Genomic DNA, 19,206 nt, shown 5'->3' on the forward strand with positions numbered 1-19,206 from the left:
TCTAATAACCGACATGTGTGATACAAGCGTCAATAATTTTTTTATTTATAAAAATACTAATTTACTCCTAATCCAAATATATATATAAAAAATAAAAAACTAATAAATTATTCCTAATTAATTTGAAAATAACTTTGGGATCTAAAAAAAAAAAACACCATTTTATCCCGCTAGCAAGGCAAAAAAAAAATGTATAAAAAAAGGGTAAAATAATAATTATATTGTAGAATTACATTACGGTACCTTATAGAGTCTTTTATAATTTATAATAATGATACAAACTGTAACTTATTGGATGCTGCTAGATACACAATAAAATTTCTCATGTCAACCCCTTCGAATGTGGTAAGAGCGTGATTCTCACCTCCCATTTTCACGCGTAGCCCGACCAGAAATCAAACGGCACACAGAACCTTCTACCTTCTCTCTTGACCTCCATTTTACCATGACAAAACACAAGAAATTGACATGTCAACATTTACGAAAATCTTCATCTTTGCTTCTTAATGATCGCATCTTTATCAGTCTTACATGGTTTTTAACTGGTGAAGGGCTTCTAAGTATTGTTTGGTGTGCGTTTGTTTAATTAATTAGAGTAGTTAGTATTTTAGTGGTGAAGGGATTAATTTTTTATTAATTTCAGAAGTTTTATTTAAGTTGTTGAGCTCTCACTTTCTTGTTCAGGTTGTTTGTTAGTACTTCTCTACAAAAATGGGGGTTTGACTCCATTTGAAGCAAACCCTTTTTATCTTGTTTGTTTAACACTCATGGGTTGTTTTGGTTTTGTGACTAAGAGTCATTTTGTGGAGAAAGTTTCAGTCTTTGAACTTAATTGAAGTTGATGGTTTTTGGGTTTTTTGATATGGTTAATTCAGAGGGATTTTCGTGGAGGAGAGGGTTAGGGTTTGTGGTTTGGATTGTTTTTTGGTTATGGTTTGTGTTTTTGGGTTTGTTACAGCCTGTGGTGGGGTTAAGGCCATTGAGGGAGCGTGCTCAGTCATGGGGCGATGAGGTTTGTATTGGAATTTGATGTTTTTGTTTTTGATTGATTGTGGGTTGGATTTAGATTTTGATTGGAGTTTGTTAGCAAGAATGTGAATCTGGATTCTAAAGAATGTAACTCTGATTGGTGAAGTTTGTTGTTGCTTGAGCTTTCATGGGATTTTCAATGAGATTGAGTGATGATATTTGTGTTTAGCTTTGTCGAAGTTAGCTCAATTGCTTTCTTGACGTGTAATTTTGATGGGGTTTGACTTGTGAATTCTATTGTGCTGCATTTAGGTGTTTGTGTTAGTGTATCCTTGAAAATGATCTAAGGCAGTGAAATCAGAAAGTGACATGTTTGATAGCTTATAATGTAATGTTGTAGTGTTGATCATGTTTGACAGTGAAAGATGGTAAATAAGAATTAAGGTCATGTTGCGTGAGTAGGATTGACACTCGATGTCTCAGTAATTTGTTGAGTAGAATTTATTACATAGCATGAAATTTAGCTTAATTTGATTGCCAAGGATGCTGAAATGCAATTATTTTATATTATGACTATAATTGGTCCTAATTTTTTTCTTGTCAATGTTTTTGCTTCTCACAGTGGTTGTTTATTAGAAAAGATGAAAATGATTTGGGTCCATTTTCTATGTGGAACATAACGGGAACTTACCGAGGTTTGTCTTCAGTGACTCATGCACTCACATACTATTGAAAATTATTTGCATTCATTGATGTAGAACTTGCAGAACAGTAATTGACTGTTTTTGCCTTCATGATGCATTCACAAAATTATAAGTTAACTTGGTTAGTTTCATAAATATATTTATCCTGTTCAGCAATGCACACTCAATTGGTTTAGGTCTTCTATGCTATCTCAGTGAACATGTTTTGGACATGTGAATTCTAGGGTCATGGAAATTTCTCGATTCTACAAATAGCTCTTCCAAGTTCCCGGATCTTAGGAAATCTAATGGTGATTCTGTCATTGAATTATTCAGCAGACCAACGAAGATAAATGGTGTGCATTATGTCCAGGTGAGGGTTTATTTTTTCCCAGCTAGGGTTTAAATTCTCGTATTTTCACTCCTGGGAAGAAAAATTCTTGATTGATTCAAATGTTTTTGGTTCTTCAAGGTATGGTCATGGCTTTAAGAAAGAAAACTTTTATATTTTATTGCTTGTGGTGTTGACAACAGGGTGTAATAATTTTCCATGATGTGTTCAACAATGAACACAATGTTGGTGGTGCTCAAATAAGGGTAGAAGGTGTTTATATATGGCCTTTTAGACAACTTCGAATGGTAACTAACAGGTAAATATCTAACAACATTAGAAAATGTTTTTTTCCCTGTTCTTCCCAAGTATGGACTGTCCTGTGGTTAGTAATAGGGATGCTTATGTAGTAAGAAGTGTAAAATTTCCTTTATGTCACTTGTTACAGTTGAAGGGCATGTAAGTTGCACATGCTTTGTTGAACACTACACTAAAAATTACAATTGATGTTAAACTTTATCATCTTCTTCTCAGTCCTCGTTTCTGGAGATACAGAACTGTAATTTCATTTTTTTTTTGTTTACTTGCATCATTTTTCGAGTTGATAGATGTCATGAGTTGGTTTGTCTGTTGCATTTTAGCTCTAATAGTTTTCTTTTAATGCACTATGACAGTGGTAAAGAGGGAGAATTGAGCCAAGAAGAAGAATATATCTTATCTAATCCATATCATCTGGTAACACTTCCCACTCAGCTTTTGTGTGATATATTTGTTATTTATATTGATTGTATAGCATTTGTCTGCAGTTCAGCTTGTCATCTTTTTTATATTACCTTTTGTTTTTGCTGTTTGGTTATTTGCTGCCTAGTCATTTCTTTTGTGAACTTTTAGAGTACCTTAAGGATAGGCACATAACCTGTGGTATGTTTAATATCTGTATAGTTGTAGATTCATTACTTGACTGGCTGATTTTTTTGGCCTCAGAAGGAACTCATATTATTACTTTGCACAGTTTGATATTATTCATAAAGTATGGGGTGGGGTGGGGGTGGGGATGCATGATTGTGATGGTTTTGAAAACTGTATGCTGTTTGGGACTGGTAGTTCTTAATGCTTCACATGGTTCCAGTTAGATCCTCTTAAGCTTGGCCACAGGTTGACAAGTCTTGCAATAAGGTTATATACATTGAGCAGGAAAAAGAAAGTGTCATCTTTCTATATAATCTTCTATTGTTGATGGATTCTCTGAGTTCTAACTTCTAGCCTGTGTTTGCTTCTTTGTTTGAACAGCTTGGAGTATTTTCATCTCAGGTGTTCCAAGATTCTCCCCGAGATAAAATATGGAGAAGGAAAAATTGTAATGTTCTGTACCTCACTTTGACTTTTCAAGTTTGAGCTAACATAGAAGTTTCATAAATTTTACCTCATGATATTGCAGCACCAATATATGAGATGGAGAAGCATTGTAGTATTGAAATTGCAGCCCAAATTACACGCTTGTCATCTGCCCAAAGTGGTACCTGAGTTCTCCCAGCTTTATGATTTTTTTCTTTTAACTTAATATCCCTGTGTTGTTCCCAAATAAATTTAAAATATCTATGAATTATTTCCTTTATGTGTAGAGGTTGGTGTTGATATTGTAACATCGCCATGACTTATTCTTGATAATCTGGAAACAATGCCTTGTACGAATCATTCTCATTTTGAGCTAGTGGAGAAGAAATTTTTACCTATTATTCTCCATGAAGTATTGAGAAAATCTAATTTAATTGATCGGTCATATTTATGGTATCTGGAGCAATTTTTTGTCTGGTTTCAACCATTCTACTTGATATTACAGACTTTTGGATAATAAAGTATTATAATAAAAAATGTGTCTTATTTACTAAAATCTCTGACCTCTCTTGTAGATGGAGATCGTGACCGTTTCCATATTGAAGGAATAATGGAGAGTCCTGCCACAGACGATGAAGGGGAATGCTTCTCACCTTTACTACTAAATGCTACTTCTGTGAACATTGAGGTCTACTATAACAAAGCAGTGAACTATACCTTGATGGTCACCTTTGTATCCTTTATATGTGATATATCATCAATCTTGTTGATTCATCCTAATGTTCCATAAGCTAGATTTGGGGGGATTCCTTAACATTTTGCATCAGGTCTCGTTCCTTCAAGTTCTTTTGTTGATTCGGCAAATGGAACACGGCAACACTCAATCAGTAAGACATTTTACTTTAGACATCCATTTCAATCAATGTTTTCTTTTGATTATTCTTAGCATTTAGTGGTTGATAATGGTTTGATGTGCCTCTTATCAGGGAGCAGCCAAAGTTTCGATTTTAATGATTGGGCAGCAAGCCATCATGGATGCTTATCTTTGTCTTCTACACCTAACAGCAGGAATACTAGTTGGTAAGTTCAATTCCAGTTTATGCAGTTTACTAGATTGGTTTTGCTTTCAGATGCAATGGAATTTGTTTATTATGTTTTGCAGGAAGCTTATTGCAATTATTTGAAAAATAGACCTGTTTAAGTAAAGGCATGATTAGGAGTTTAGATTCGCAGTGGATATATTTCAGAAAAAAATATCTCTAAACTTTGTGAACACAAAAATTTGTAAGGATTCCATTTGTCTGGTGATCTACCTATATTTCAATTTTATCATGTGGCGATACTTGATGGGTATTTTCCATTTGCTGGCAAAATCATTTGCAAACTACAAAATGGACAAGTGTTTCAATTCTCTGCATTGACTCTCTTGGAAACCATCAGACTACTGGAGTGGTAGAAGAACTGCCCAATTTGTGTTCACTTCTGATACAACAATTAGTTCTCCAACCTTTCAAATTTCAAAATCAAAGTATACTAGTAGGTATCATTTGAAAAAAACTCACAACCAGCAACCTGGCCTAAGTTATTCATATGTCATTTCAAAATTAAATTATACCAGTGGTTCTACTTTTCTTAATTAGTATTCTTCTGTCTTGTTGTGCATGAATTGTGCCCCTTTTTTTTTCATGCATATGCTTATCATACTGAATCAGTGTAACTCTATTCTTGTTGTACACTGAAATTTAATTTATGCACCTACTGCTAGTTGTTGCTAAGCACTGGCTTGTTCTCTGTCTCTGTTAAGCAAATACTTTCGTACTTTCCTGTGCAGAATCCTTGTTTAATGCTTTTGCAACTGCCGCATTTTTCAAGTTTGTAGTCTTCTCAATTTTTGAGATGAGATATCTTCTTGCTATATGGAAGGCAAGCAGGCCTATGAATAGTGGTGAAGGTTGGGAGACAATGAGGCGTGAGCTATCAGTTCTATACAGTCGTTTCTGTAAGTACTCTTTTTGGAAATCAATCTGTAGGTCGAATTCTATCTCTAGGATTCATTGGAAATGATCTGGTGTTGATTAAATACTCTAGCATGGTTCTTGCTTTCAGTTACTCCTTTGAATGAGTAACCAGCTAGAAATTTTCAACATATTCATCTCTTGATCTCCTGAATTCTTTGTCACATGCTTGCGATCATCAATTGGCTTATTATGGATTCAACTACTTGTGTTAAAATATAAAATTCCTTATTTTATGTCTGGTGCAATTGGATCTAACTGCTACAATTATTTGCAGATGGGATCCTGTTGGGAGGCATTCTATTTATGTATGAGTTCCATAATTATCTTCGACCCATTCTTCTCTTGATGTACTCCTTTTGGATACCTCAAATAATTACCAATGTCATTCGAGACTCAAGAAAACCTTTGCATCCTCATTACATCTTAGGCATGACTGTTACTCGTCTAGCAATCCCATTGTATATATTTGGATGTCCTTACAACTTTATGCGCATTGAGCCCGACAAGACTTGGTGTATATGTTTGAGTATATTCATTGGATTGCAAGCATCAATTCTTCTTCTTCAACACTATCTTGGGTCTCGGTGTTTCATTCCTCGACAGGTTGGTGCAGTTTTTTCTCTCCTTTTTCCCACCCAAACCCATTTTTTTTCTTTTCCCAGTTTCCAATAATTTATGACACTCTGATTGCTGTGTTAAGTTGGTAAATTACCTTGGTTAAACAGCCATGCAGACCTATGCTGACCAAGGGGCAGTGATTAACATAGTCACAAATATATTATCCTTTTTCTTTTCACATAAAGCATGTTGTGACTGCCTTACATCACTTTACTACGCTTGTTTGCAGATCCTACCTGAGAAATATTGCTACTATAGAAGGTTTGATAAGGATGCAAATCATGCTACAGACTGTGTCATCTGCATGACTTCCATTGATCTCACTCATCGTTCTAATGATTGCATGGTACATACCAGGATTTTCTTTTTTCTTCCACCCTTCCTTTACTTTGTTGGCACCTGCGCCTAAGCCACTAAATTGCAAATCTCTGGCAGGTGACTCCATGTGATCATTTCTTTCATTCCGGTTGTCTACAAAGGTGGATGGATATCAAGATGGAATGTCCAACTTGCCGGCGTCCGCTACCACCAGCCTAGGGATATTAGTACACTCTTGTTTATATTACTTAGGATTGATTGACATTGCCCAGCTTGTTGATTCTGGTAATGAGCTGATGCAAAACCTTGCATTTACTAAACATTTCTGATTCCCTATTGCATCATTCCATTTTTTTTCTTAACTTATGATTGAGGTGTATTTTGGATCCTGTTTTTGATGTATCTTTTGTATTTATTTTATTTCTGTTTTATTTCAGGTTGGGAAAAGCCGATATTACGCCTGGTACAGCTTCAGAAGATACCTGATATAGAGCCCTAAGCAATGCCGGCGTTACCTGATGCTGCCACACTTTGTATTTGACACCACCTTTTGTTAATCGTATAATGTCATCAGTACGCAGAAATTTTCACAAATGCAAATTATTTTCAATTCTATAATTGGCACACAAGATTTTTTGTTCTCTTGCAAATAAATTAACCCTTGTAGCGTTTATATGAATCATGAAATTGGCAATAGGAAGGCAAAACGACTGATTTCCCCTGATAAAGAATTGTTGTCGTTTTTTTTCTCCGGTTATATGCATCAGTTTGGAGGTAAACGAACGTGTCTGCCCTGATAATTTTTATCAGGATACAAGTCTTTGGTAATCAAGCAGGAAATTTCTAAACATTGTTCTTGTTGGCATGAAATGATGGATCAAATGGACACAATCAAGTCAATCCTTTTTCTGTACTTTCTTTATAAGACTTTTGAAGAGACCATATGGTTTCTCAATGGTTTTTGGTTATTGCTTCGAGATGGTGATAGGTTATTGTTTCGAGATGGTGATAGAAAAGATATTCTCTTGTACTTTTTTTATTAACTACAAAATTGATTAGAAACATTTATTATATATATATTTTTATCATATTTCCAATGTTTCTGTTCCTTCCAGGTTCAATAGCTTAAAGAAATTTTTTTATTTAAATAATTCTTTCTGTCTAAATAGATGTTGATATTGAGGTTGAATTTTTTTTTTTTTTTTGTTAAAATTTAAATTTTTTTCTTCAAATTAATATTTTTTATAATATTTTTAGATTATTTTAAAATGTTGATGTTAAAAATAAATAAAATAAATAAAAAGTATATTATAATATTTTTTTTTAAAAAAAATACTTTAAAAAACAGTTTCTATTATCTTTCTAAATATTTTAAAATCTAGCCTTTTTCAAATTCCAAGTTAAATAGTTGCTTCACCTTGGAAATCTGGGACAACACAAGCCCGTGAAATCTAGCCTTCTAGGATTGTGAAGCATAGAAATTTTTCAAGGATTTTATACATGAAATCATGATTTGTATATAGAAAGAAAAATAAACAAAAACAAGAGGATTTATATTTACTTAAGAAGCCAATTTTTTATTCTTACTTTGGTTTTACTGTTACTATCTTACATGATTAGTTATGTTAAACTAGAAACACAATAATAATTGCTAAAAAAAAGTTCTACTCGAATTGACAGCCATTGAATATTTAAAGTTAGCAGATTCTACCTTGTACAACTTTGATAACTAATTTCTTTATTATAAATCTTTCCTTTAATTAGGATACACCAGTTGTGGATTAATAATAGATATTTTTGTATATGATAGTTTTGATGATCTAAAAGTTAAAAACCAGCTTATACAGCTTGTGCTATTTCTACATAATGGATATTCTATAACCAGAGAAGGAAGGTTTTTCCTCAAAGCTTTCTGAGTTTATCATAGTCTGATGCTTTTTTAATATGGTTTAATGACAAAAACTACTTAGCTTGAAAATTCCACATCAAGGTTTTTATCAAAGCAAATGGTTTATAAGTTCATGTTGATGACAGCCCTGCTCTTAACAAAGACAAAGACAAAGACCAAGAATGTACGCCAAGTAGGAAGTCAAAGATGCCCAAGTTACGGTACGGATTCTTGAGTCTATAGAACCCAACTTGTCTTGAACCTCATACCCTCTAAAATTGTTGCTGGAATGTGAACTTCCTTGAAGTTATACAGTCAACACAACACTGCTCAACATTTTTAGCTTTAGCTTGAATTGGCCATGCCCACTGAACAATCTTTTTATCTCTGATTCTTACTATAACTTTATGAGTCTTTGGGTTAAGTAAAATTCAATTTGTCTATAAAACTACTAAGAAAGACTAGCTTCTTATGAAATTGAGATCTAAATTTGAAGGCACTCGGTCTAACTTATGAACTGAGAGTCTATCACCTCCCTGAATACATGCCTCAATGAGAGTTTTTTTTTTTTTGAGGATAAATGCTTCCTCAATCAAACCATTATGGAACAACATAGATCGATCTCTTATTTTGTTCACAAGGCAAGCCAAGAGGCTGGGACATGAGTATTGTCCAATGCTTTTGTTGCAACGAATTTGGAAGGTTAGTCCAATGCTTTTATTTTGTTCATATAGAAGTGGAAGGTTAGAGTTTGTGGGATAATACCATAAAATCTGTTGCTATTCAAATGGATGAGTGCTAAGCCAGTAAGGAGGCCTAAATATTCATCAGGAAGGAAACCTGCTGTATCAGCACAGTTGGGGTCAATGCCAGCGACTACTCTAATTCTGGGATCATCAAGTGCAACTGTACAATATACTGTTTTATAGCTACCTAAATCAGGACCAACCCAATTAGTGGTAAAGTTGTATAGGTAAGAGTAGATGACTCTTTTTCATGCATGGAGGGCAATATAAGCTTAGTAAAGCCTGGGGTTTGAGGTGGGAGAATGGTTGTGCAAGCAATGGCGATGATAACCATGGTAGTTATGCTTTGCAGCTATATAGCTAGACAAGGAAGATAGGTGTAAGAGCAAGAGAAGTAAAGTATGGCCAGTGATAAAACAAAGTAGAGACGAAGCCATTTGATTTTCGTGGGTTTAAGGAAGTATTATTGGGTGCTTATGTAAGGAGTTACTTTCCTTGTCAAAGACATCTTTCAGTCTTATGATTAATCATGTTGTTCATGTCCAATGGAAGACATTGATTTCTTTACTGATGCTAGCATCTGAAGAAAGTATCACAACGACCCGGTAAAGCGACAGTTAACCATAACCTATGATCCTAAAGCATGGCCATTTCGAGATAAGCTTGAAGATTTCAAAGTGCACCAAACATCTTGTCTCAATCCCTGCTGTTCATGTTGTCCTTTAGAGGCTTAGGACATATCTTATGCTATAGAATAACATGGAGATTAGTTGCAGACTATGCAATTGGAAAAATGGTGTAAAGGGAGGACGATGCGCATAATAAGGACTCGCCTCCTTAAATGTAGCTTTCACATTTGTGTTTCAAGTGAAGCAAGAGAAAGACAGCCTCACCAACCCTAAGAAAAAGAGGAGAATTCCTTCAAACTTAAGGGTATATGGTTGTTTGGGACTGTATTAATGATTATATTTTAAAATATTTTTAAAAATATATTAAAATAATATTTTTTTTATTTTTAATATTAATACATTAAAATAATTTAAAAATATAAAAAAATATAAATTTTAATCAATCTTCGTTTGAGATACAATCTCAAAGAGGCACAAATTATTAAACATAATATATAGTTGTAAAACCAAATTAAGATATTACCCTCGAGCAAAGCTCTCAAATTAGAAGGGTCATCCTTTAACAAAAAAGAATTAAACATTGTTTTGAGAAAAAAAAATATTAATGGATTGTCATTCAAGTTTTTGACTACTCTAGTCGGCTTAATCTATTTTAATTTGAATTGGTTTAGATTTTGGATCAATCATGTTTAGCGTTGACCACCGAACTAGTCTGGATTTTATAGCAAGGTAAATACTAACAATTAATGGCTGAAAGTTCCATAACCTGTACATGATCAAAGGAATTAACTGCAAAAAAATAAGATTACCAAACCCTAATCCTCTGCTGAAAACGTTCTAATTCATTGAATGAATGGGAAAACTACCATCAAATTTCTGCTGCAATTGCATCTTATATAAGACCATACTGAAATTCTTCCCATTAAATAAGCACTATGTTCTTCCTAGATTTCTGCCAAATGGAAATCAAAAGTTTTTGGAACATGATGTTGACCATAGCTACAAACTGGTAAGAGTAAAATTCTCCATCAATTGCACTTGAGGTCTTGGCCCAGCGGTTGAAGGGACTTGTTCCATTCCTCTGCATTCTAGGTTCAAACCTCACCTTACATGTCTGTCACCTCCGCGGTGCCTTACATGTTTACTGAGTTTGCAGGATGTTCAGTGAGCCGTGGGATTAGTCGTGGTGCGCGCAAGCTGGCCCGGACACCCATGTAAATAATAATAAAAAAAATCTCCATCAATCCCAAACAAGATCTGCACAATCAAGATCACGCTAGCAAAACAACCAAAGCTCTGCAAAATCTGCAGCAGTGGCATTGAAGCAGGCACCGATCATCCTTTGAATAACTTTTTTCAGTAAACGGATGACAAAACATAATAGATTTCTGCATGACACTTTCCTTCCAAAACAAGCGCATTTGTGAGAATATCACGTAACTATTTCATTAGGGTGTTAAAAAAAATTAAATTACCTGATTAAACTTAAAAAACCAAATCAGAAAAAAAAAAACCATAGAATCCAAAGAAAAACCACTTTGTTTGATTCGATTTTGGTTTTAAAAAGTTAAAACTAATTAAACTGAATTTAAACCTAACTTTAAAAAAAAGATATAAATAAAAACTTGATTTAATTCTAACACATATTTTTTTTTTAACCACGAGTGTCCGGGTCAGCTTACATGTATATTGACTAATCCCCTGAAATCTTGAAGTTAACGATTATGTAAGCCTTTAGTAGCCCTGAGATTTATAGCACTCGAATTGGCGATCTCTGTCGAACAAATTCAGAGTCTGACCAGTTAAACTATCTCCTTTAAAATTTAAAAATATTTCTCTTTTGATTTTTGTGTCTGCTGTCCTTCCCTTTCCCACCCTCTTTCGTTTTCTCCCGTGACTCGTTTCTCTATCTCTCCATGACTTGCTTGTCTTTTTTTTCTCTTTGTTCTCTTGCAAAGTTAGATATTGTGCTTCTACGTTTCAAAGTCAAGAGTGGATTAAATGATTTACCTTTTTGTTTTCACAACAAAGCAAGTTGGAGCAGTTCCTATTAGAAGGTAAAGGCTCTGCATCCTGAATTTAAAATTTCTAAGTAATAAACCTTTTGAAATCTTGTATTTTTGGGTTTGTTGTTTTGTTCTCTATTCTTCGTAAAAGTGTTTTTTGTTTTTAATAAATTAGCGTTGCTGGTGATGATGCTTGTTTGATTTGCTGTACTGTACCAAGTTATCTATAATTTTTATTTTCTTGGTATTATCTTCTCCCTCTCCTCCGTCTACATCCATTCCCCATGCACCAAGCATTATTTGAGAATGTTATTACAACTAATTTTTATAATATTTTTTTTTATTTTTTTAAAATTATTTTTAAAATTAACACATCAAAAAAATACAAAACATATAAATAAAATCACTTTTTAATAAAAAAAATTAAATTTTTTAAAAACACAAGTTGACTTTTTTTTTATATATATATATATATCAAATTTTAGGGTTTTCAAAGTAAATAAACCAATCCAGATCAATTTTAGGGTTTTCAAAGTAAATAGATCAATCCAGACCAAATCAAACCAGTTTTGAATTGATTTTAGTTTGGTCGAAGCTAAATTTTTCAGAAATTACAACTCTTAATTTAGTTGGATTTTTTTACCTGAACCCGACCAGACTGTGAACTCCCCTAATTCTCATCATGAGACAAACAAACAAACATCGTTTAAGCTGAACCACTAATTACAACACTCAAAATCGAAGATGGTCCAGACTACATATTTTTATACGAAATCCCAAGAGAGCACTAACATTCCTCGAAAAAATATTCGAAGTTGGAAAAAGAACCCTAACAAAAGCATTAACTTTTATCATCATCATCTTCGTCATCATGGCTGCAGTATCACCAATCATATTAGCCGCCGCCACCAGATCCGTATTTCTTGCCAAAGACAATGACCTGCAGCTTGTCATATCCAGCAAGCACACCAGCACCTGCCACTGCACGCAGAATGTTTGCACCAGCACCCTTGAAGAGTGATTTCGGTCCTTCATTCTTGATGATCTGTTTAAATGCATCCAACGAGCTCTTATACTTTACGGCTTCTCCTGAAGTCATCATCATCCTTCTACGGACTGTATCAATGGGGTAAGAGGCCAACCCAGCACCTATTGTAATTCCCCATCCTAACATGAAACTTGCAAAGAAACTATCCTGTAGAGACCCAACAAAGCAATAGTAACGATTTGATCATGTTAAATTTCATGAAATATAGGAGAATCAACATAAGCCCACATAAAAACATTAAGATTGCTTAATTTGACCTTGTTTGATCAAACGGTGGTAAATACAGGACAGCAGTTTTACACGTACAATACTGAGCACATGGTAGCATAAATCCACAAGATAAGTAGTCCTTTTCACCTTGCATTTTGTGCCGCCAACATAGGTGGTTGTGATCAAACACCATATTTCCCGTGTAAAACCATTAACAGAAAAGAAGACTTGAAAGCGGGAGAAACGAGATTGACAGAGATGTAATAAGAAAACATGGCACATACCTGCAAATCACCAACCAGAACCACAGGTTTAAGAGAATCGTACATTCCGAAGTAGAGCCCACGGTACACAATAATTCCAACACATGATATGTTAAATCCACGATAAAGTCCAGCAACACCATCGGACTGGAGGGTTTTCTTATAAACATCAATCAACCCATTAAACTGCCTCTCCCCGCCCTTTTTAGCTGCCTTTGCATCATTAGCCAGACGAGTACGGGCATAATCCAAGGAGTAAACAAATAGAAGAGATGAAGCACCAGCAGCTCCACCTGACGCCAAGTTCCCAGCAAACCACTTCCAATAGCCATCCCTTTCCTTCTTGAAATTAAACAACCTCTTGAAGTAATCTTTGAATGCAAAGTTCAGGGCCTGGTATTTCATGTGTACAAAGGTGTCAAGTGATATAGACAATGTTAGAGTCAAGCACAGCTATTAAAACTATTAAAAAGGAGAAAAAAAAATCAAGGAAATTTTGAAGTGAAATGACCTGGGTGGGGAAGTATCTGATAACATTAGCAGTGTTGCCTCTCCAAAGAGCAAGGATGCCCTCATCCTTCATGGTTCTGGCAAAGCAATCAGTGATACCCTTGTATGGTTCAGATAATCGACCAGCCTTGATCATTTCATCCTGATTTTGAATCAAGAGTTTAACCCGCTCAATTGGAGCAGCAGCTGTCTTTGAAACAGCAGCTGACACTCCTCCCATGAGAAAATCAATCATAAATCCTTTGGCACCTTTCTCGGATGGTGCTTCAGCAAATATTGGGGAAACATGTGGCACAAGTGCCAGACCAGTTCCCTGAATTGCAGGATGCAAATGGCCATGGAAACCATTAGAAAGTGCACCGCTAGTCATGTTATAATTCCTGCTGTGCAAGGTTGGGGAAAGCTTTGAAATGAGAGATGACTGTCCATGTATCTTCCTGAAAACCGATGGATTCCCAGATCCATCCGCCATGTTTACTCAAGATGGTGATCTGAACATAAGGTTAAAAAAAACAAAAAAAAAAAAGTTAGGCTTCAAAAGCAGCTTTCTTACCACATTTTCAAAATGCAAAAATATGAAACTACAAAAGTACTTATTAATCCAGCAGAGAAACCATGATCGCCATTACAAATCTACTTAACTTCCACCTAACAACAGCACAAAGCATTAAAAAAATAAAACCATACCACATGAATCAGGAACTGCAACCATTCAAACACAAGAAAACAAGCAGTTGCCTTACTCACAATCTGAGTGTCAACAAACACCTCATTTTCAACATGACCTAAAGTTGTTAACTAAAACCCACAATTTGAACATCAAAACCCACCTCATTTCCAACATAATCCAAAGTTAGTAATCATTTCTTGCTATCATGCGTGCCTTAGATTAGACGGAAGCTTTGGGCAGTGCCTATGTAGAATGGGCCACTATCATTGTCGAAGACACCATTTTCATACCCTGTTTCGTCCATTGGAACTATTGAACTAGACAGAAGCAGGGAACTTCCTAAAGCATGTGAGACCTCCAAGGTTTGGGTGTTCATTATTTCCAACATAACCCAATCTTAGAAACGACCAATACAGCTAAAACCTACAATTTGAATGTCAAAAAACATCTCATTTCCATCATAATCCAATCTTAGAAACGACTAAAACAGCTAAAACCCAAATTTTGAATGTCAAAACCCATCTCATTTCCAACATAACCCAAAGTTAGTAACGACTAAAACAGATAAAACCCAAAATTTGAATGTTAAAACCCATCTCATTTCCAACATAATCCAACGTTAGCAACGACTAAAACAGCTAAAAACCACAATCGGAATGTCAAAACTCATCTCATTTCCAACATAATCCAACGTTAGTGACAACTAAAACAAACAAAACCTACAATTTGAGTGTGAAAACCTAAGCCATTTCTAACATAATCTAATGCTACTAACAAGTCAACAAAAAAAAAAGCAAAAAAATAATATCCATGGAATCTAAACAGATAAGAAAAACAGCTAAAACATAAAACAAATACTTCAAATTTTCTTTCAGTTTCTCAGTAACCAAACAGAAAAGAAAAGAAAGAGGCAGAAAAACCTGAGTGAAAACAGTAACTGCCTCCTGATACTAAAGAAGATATGTTTTTCTAATATTGGTCCTTTATACCTGAGAGGAAGAAAAGTTTCTAGGGTTTTTCTATTAAATTACCATCTTGACCTTTTTCCCGCCCCTCTCTCTCTGCCTCTTCATTTCTGTTTGACCCTGACACTGTCACTGCAGTGTAGAAGACTCCATTGGTGAGAAGTCAAGGGAGTTTCATATTTTGTGGGCTTTATGCCTTATTTAAAGCAGGGTTTTTTAAAGGCCCAATAATGATTTTTCTTTCTAAGGAAAAAAAAATAGTTCAAGGGAAATGATGGAAATATAGTTATATTTATTTGAATATATTAAAAAAATATAAAGAAAAATATTTTTTTGAGGATATTATGAAAAAAATTTATATTTTATTTTATTATTTTAGCTTTTTTGAAATGAAAACATTTGTGTATCACAAAGAAAAATCAGAAATTTGTTTTCTTATTTTCCCTTCATTTCTTTCCTTTTTTATTCCTAATTTTACCATCCAAACTATATTTTTAAAACCCGCACTAACCCATGCAAGTCAACCCCAGGCTTGAATTGTCCACGATGAAGAAAAATTAGAAAAAAAAACTCAGTTAACCTCATCATTAGCCCATTGACTCTTCTTTTTTTTAAAAAAATGTAGTTTTTAGTTAAAACATCATTTTTATTTTTTCAAAACAATTGGGGTCCATCCTTCTGATTCATGACTTGGGCCTTACCTCGAGTCAACCCTTAGTCAGGTTTTAAAACTACGATTCAAACAAAGAAGATTGACTTAATTTATTTTCCATTCTTTTCTTTTCCTTACTTTTCTTCAAAATATATATGATGTTAATCTTAATTTATGATACATAAGTTGATCCATAAATATTTTTTACTTTCCATTTGAGAATACTCTTTATCAATTAAATAAAAAAATCATTGAAAAAACCATGTTGATGATTCAGCTTTTCATTAATCAGTTTGATCTACAAGTTAAGATTTTGGGCTTAATTTAAGTGGAGAATGTGAGATGTAAAATATTTGGTGGATAAAGTAAATGATTGGGAATGATAAGTTGAAATCCTATTAAAAAGAAATTGGTGTTGAAGGCTAGTCACCATTTATTTTTGCATTTAAAATTATGTTTAGTTGCGTTTCAAAAGTATTTTTTACTTGAAAATACATCAAAATAAATGCCTTTTCTAATGATTCTTATATGTTAGTGTCAAAAATTTTAAAAAAAAATCTAGAGAGAAAAACCATTTTCATATATTTTTAAATAAAAATCACTTTTGAAATGAACCATGTGCCATAATATCAAGCTCACACTAAAGCTATATGATGTGACCTAGCTTTCGATAGTCATTTAGTGTCCATATTATGATCTAATTGAAGAAAATTGCTCATGCTTTCATGTTAATTTTGCATATTGCATTAAGGTTAAAAGACATTTCCATCAAATATTAGCTTAGTTGATATTAAGTCAGTCCCCTTTATGTGTTTAGCATCAACCTTAAACTAATAAAAAGATATGAGCTCAAAAGAAAGGATATAGACATGCCTAAAACGAACATGTCTGGATTTATGTTTGGCTAGTCTTTTGATATAGAAAGAATAAAAATATGTTTGATTGCAGAGATAGAGTTGAAAACATAAGAATAATTTAGTTTTCATAGTTTTGAAGTAATTTTTTTTTTTTTTTACTTTTTAAAACATAAAAGACAAGAGACATATTTCCTACGTCCCAACTATCTTCGTTTTTTTCTCTCAAGGTGGTAACTAAACATTATTTAATATACCGAATTTATAAAAAAAAATATATATAAGATGTTTTTACAAACTTTGTTATTAAGAAAACAATATTTACATTTATTTAAGAATTGTGATTTCTAGCTTTTGAAACTTATTAGTTATTTGAATACATTTATTTAATTGATAATTATAGATAAACATCATTTCTTTCTTAGATAGCATGTTAATGTTTGCAAGAATGCTCTAGCATCATGATTCTTAATGTTTTAACAATTGATTCATAAGAGAGTAAGATTTTAGAATAAATAAGGAACTAAAAAGTTTACAAAAGATGCATGTGCAAATTATATTTCACATTTTAGCATGAGTCTAACTGTGTTGTATATAAATAAGAAAAGTATCTAGAGGAATGGTCAAAGAAAGGCACTAAGTAGAACATAAAAGGACCATTTTCTTAGCCAACAACTCCTCTGGTTTCCTTTAAAAGTTTATCATTAGAGTGTAAGTAATCCTCAGCCTGGAGGTCTTGTTTCTTGTTTTTTTACCACCAATTTCAGCATGACCCAATCTATTTAAGATTTTTAGAGGTTAAAGTAATCAATAGTCCCCATCATTATGAATAGAAACAATACCCCACTCAACGATATAAGACACACATAATTCTCCAAACCAATTACTCACCATCATCAACCCTATTAAACCCTATCATGTTTCAATCTCTCTTTGTCTATTCCAATAATAAGTCTCACTCAACCCATGTAACCAATATCATCTCATAACATCACCAACCTATCGACACTTCTCACCTACCAAATCACTCTCACTCTGTATGAAAAACAAAGCATCATTTCTAGCATTCATAAAAGTACATATATGAAGGTTAGATTCACCAGTTGAATAACTCAAGAACACCAAAACCTATTAGTTTGTCCAAATGACAAGATGTTATGTGTTGATAGCCATGTAGAGAAGGTCCATTAAGTGTAGCAGATCATTATCTAATAGTAAAGCATTGTCTCATTCAAAGATCAAAATGGTACACAAAATGTTGTTACCCATTTTTGGATTCCTACATAAAAATGAAAAAATACAAAAGAAATATTTGAAAGAAATTCAAAAAATAATATGAGCGAGAAAAGGATGCTTGAATGCTGAAAAATGGCCAAAAATTAGTTGAGGAGGTTCACAAATACAAAAGGTTGAAATTTGACAGTTTATCGTTAACTGATGAGAGTCCTGAAAAAAAAAATCATCAATCAATTCAAAATCAAATGTTTATGGACTTCATTAAATTTTATCTAAGATTTAATTGAATTTATGGAGGGTTTGATTACAAGAAAAATTGATTTTTAAGTCAATTTAGGCTTTTATTGGAAGAAATTAAAGTTTTGGGGCCAATTATAATTTTGAAGAGTTGATTTGGCCAACTCAGGGTTTAATTGCATGATTATTGAAGTTTGATGGTCAATTAAGGACTTAATTGACACAATCTGAAACCATGGACCAAACCAGAAAAGGCGCAAAAATTAAGGAATCCAATTACAATTTTGTCGAGGGTTTGATTACAAAACTGTGAAAACTTCAATGACCAAATTAAAAGAACCCAAGTAGCGCCGTTTCCATTGAAGCACTATTCATTGTCTTTAAGCAGTTGTGAATCTGTGACGAGAATGGAAGGAGAGGTTAGCAGAGATAATGGAGCCATTCTTGAATCAATAGGGTGCGTATCACGACTAACATCCCTCGCCATCATGATGCACGCCGGCTTACCAAAAACACCTGCGTTCTTTGGCTATAAAAGCCAGAGGAGGAGCCAAACAAAAGGATAGGAAAAAAAAAAAAAAAGGAGGAGAGGAGAGGTTACAGTGAGGAGAAAACAAGAGGGAAACATATTAGAAAAATGTAAGAAAATTGAGAGAGTGGAGAAATATTGAGAAAGAAAAAGGGAGAGAAGAGGAGGCCAATCGAACGGAAGCATAGGACACGGTGAAGCAGAAAAGACAACACCACCATCGTCTTCGTGTTCTCAAAGCCAGGTATGTTCGCTGCCCTTCTCAGTTCCTGCATAATGAGATGATGCATGTTAGTATGTAAAAGAAGAAAAGAAAACATAAGGAAACCAACACTAAAATCACTCTGTTTTTTTTCCTTTTCTTGTTCTCGCATTGCAAGCAAGATAATGAACAGTGCGAAGGTAAATTAATTACCTTCACATTGTTCATGCACGTGTAAAGTATTATGCATGCATGGGCGGAGGAGGGCTGGTCATTGGCTAGGTCTATC

The 19,206-nt window shown here is 33.9% G+C and overlaps 2 protein-coding genes across 4 annotated transcripts; one reads left to right on the top strand and one right to left on the bottom strand.

The window, feature by feature from the left end:
- The first annotated feature begins 325 nt into the window (after positions 1-325).
- LOC118049857 (transmembrane E3 ubiquitin-protein ligase FLY2) lies at positions 326-6,951 on the top strand. Its single transcript, XM_035059989.2, has 15 exons — positions 326-1,012; positions 1,592-1,664; positions 1,898-2,025; positions 2,187-2,302; positions 2,658-2,718; positions 3,274-3,340; positions 3,422-3,499; positions 3,894-4,051; positions 4,146-4,205; positions 4,305-4,398; positions 5,150-5,317; positions 5,611-5,939; positions 6,184-6,300; positions 6,390-6,557; positions 6,710-6,951. The coding sequence occupies exons 1-14, from the start codon at positions 842-844 to the stop codon at positions 6,489-6,491; spliced, it is 1,722 nt and encodes a 573-aa protein (XP_034915880.1). The 5' UTR covers positions 326-841; the 3' UTR covers positions 6,492-6,557; positions 6,710-6,951.
- Positions 6,952-12,197: 5,246 nt separating this feature from the next.
- LOC118049856 (ADP,ATP carrier protein 3, mitochondrial) lies at positions 12,198-15,365 on the bottom strand. Of its 3 annotated transcripts, none has more exons than XM_035059986.2 (4): positions 15,232-15,365; positions 13,574-14,063; positions 13,084-13,455; positions 12,198-12,736 (listed from the first exon to the last, which is right to left on the bottom strand). In XM_035059986.2, exons 2-4 carry the CDS (start codon positions 14,042-14,044, stop codon positions 12,437-12,439), a joined length of 1,143 nt encoding a protein of 380 aa, XP_034915877.1. In that variant the 5' UTR covers positions 14,045-14,063; positions 15,232-15,365; the 3' UTR covers positions 12,198-12,436. The 3 variants fall into 3 exon arrangements, with proteins under 3 accessions (XP_034915877.1, XP_034915876.1, XP_034915878.1); XM_035059985.2 differs by having other exon boundaries at positions 15,163-15,304; XM_035059987.2 differs by having other exon boundaries at positions 15,274-15,296.
- Positions 15,366-19,206: the final 3,841 nt, after the last annotated feature.

This window comes from Populus alba, chromosome 17 (assembly GCF_005239225.2).
Source record: "Populus alba chromosome 17, ASM523922v2, whole genome shotgun sequence".
In the NCBI taxonomy this organism is placed as follows: Eukaryota; Viridiplantae; Streptophyta; class Magnoliopsida; order Malpighiales; family Salicaceae; genus Populus; species Populus alba.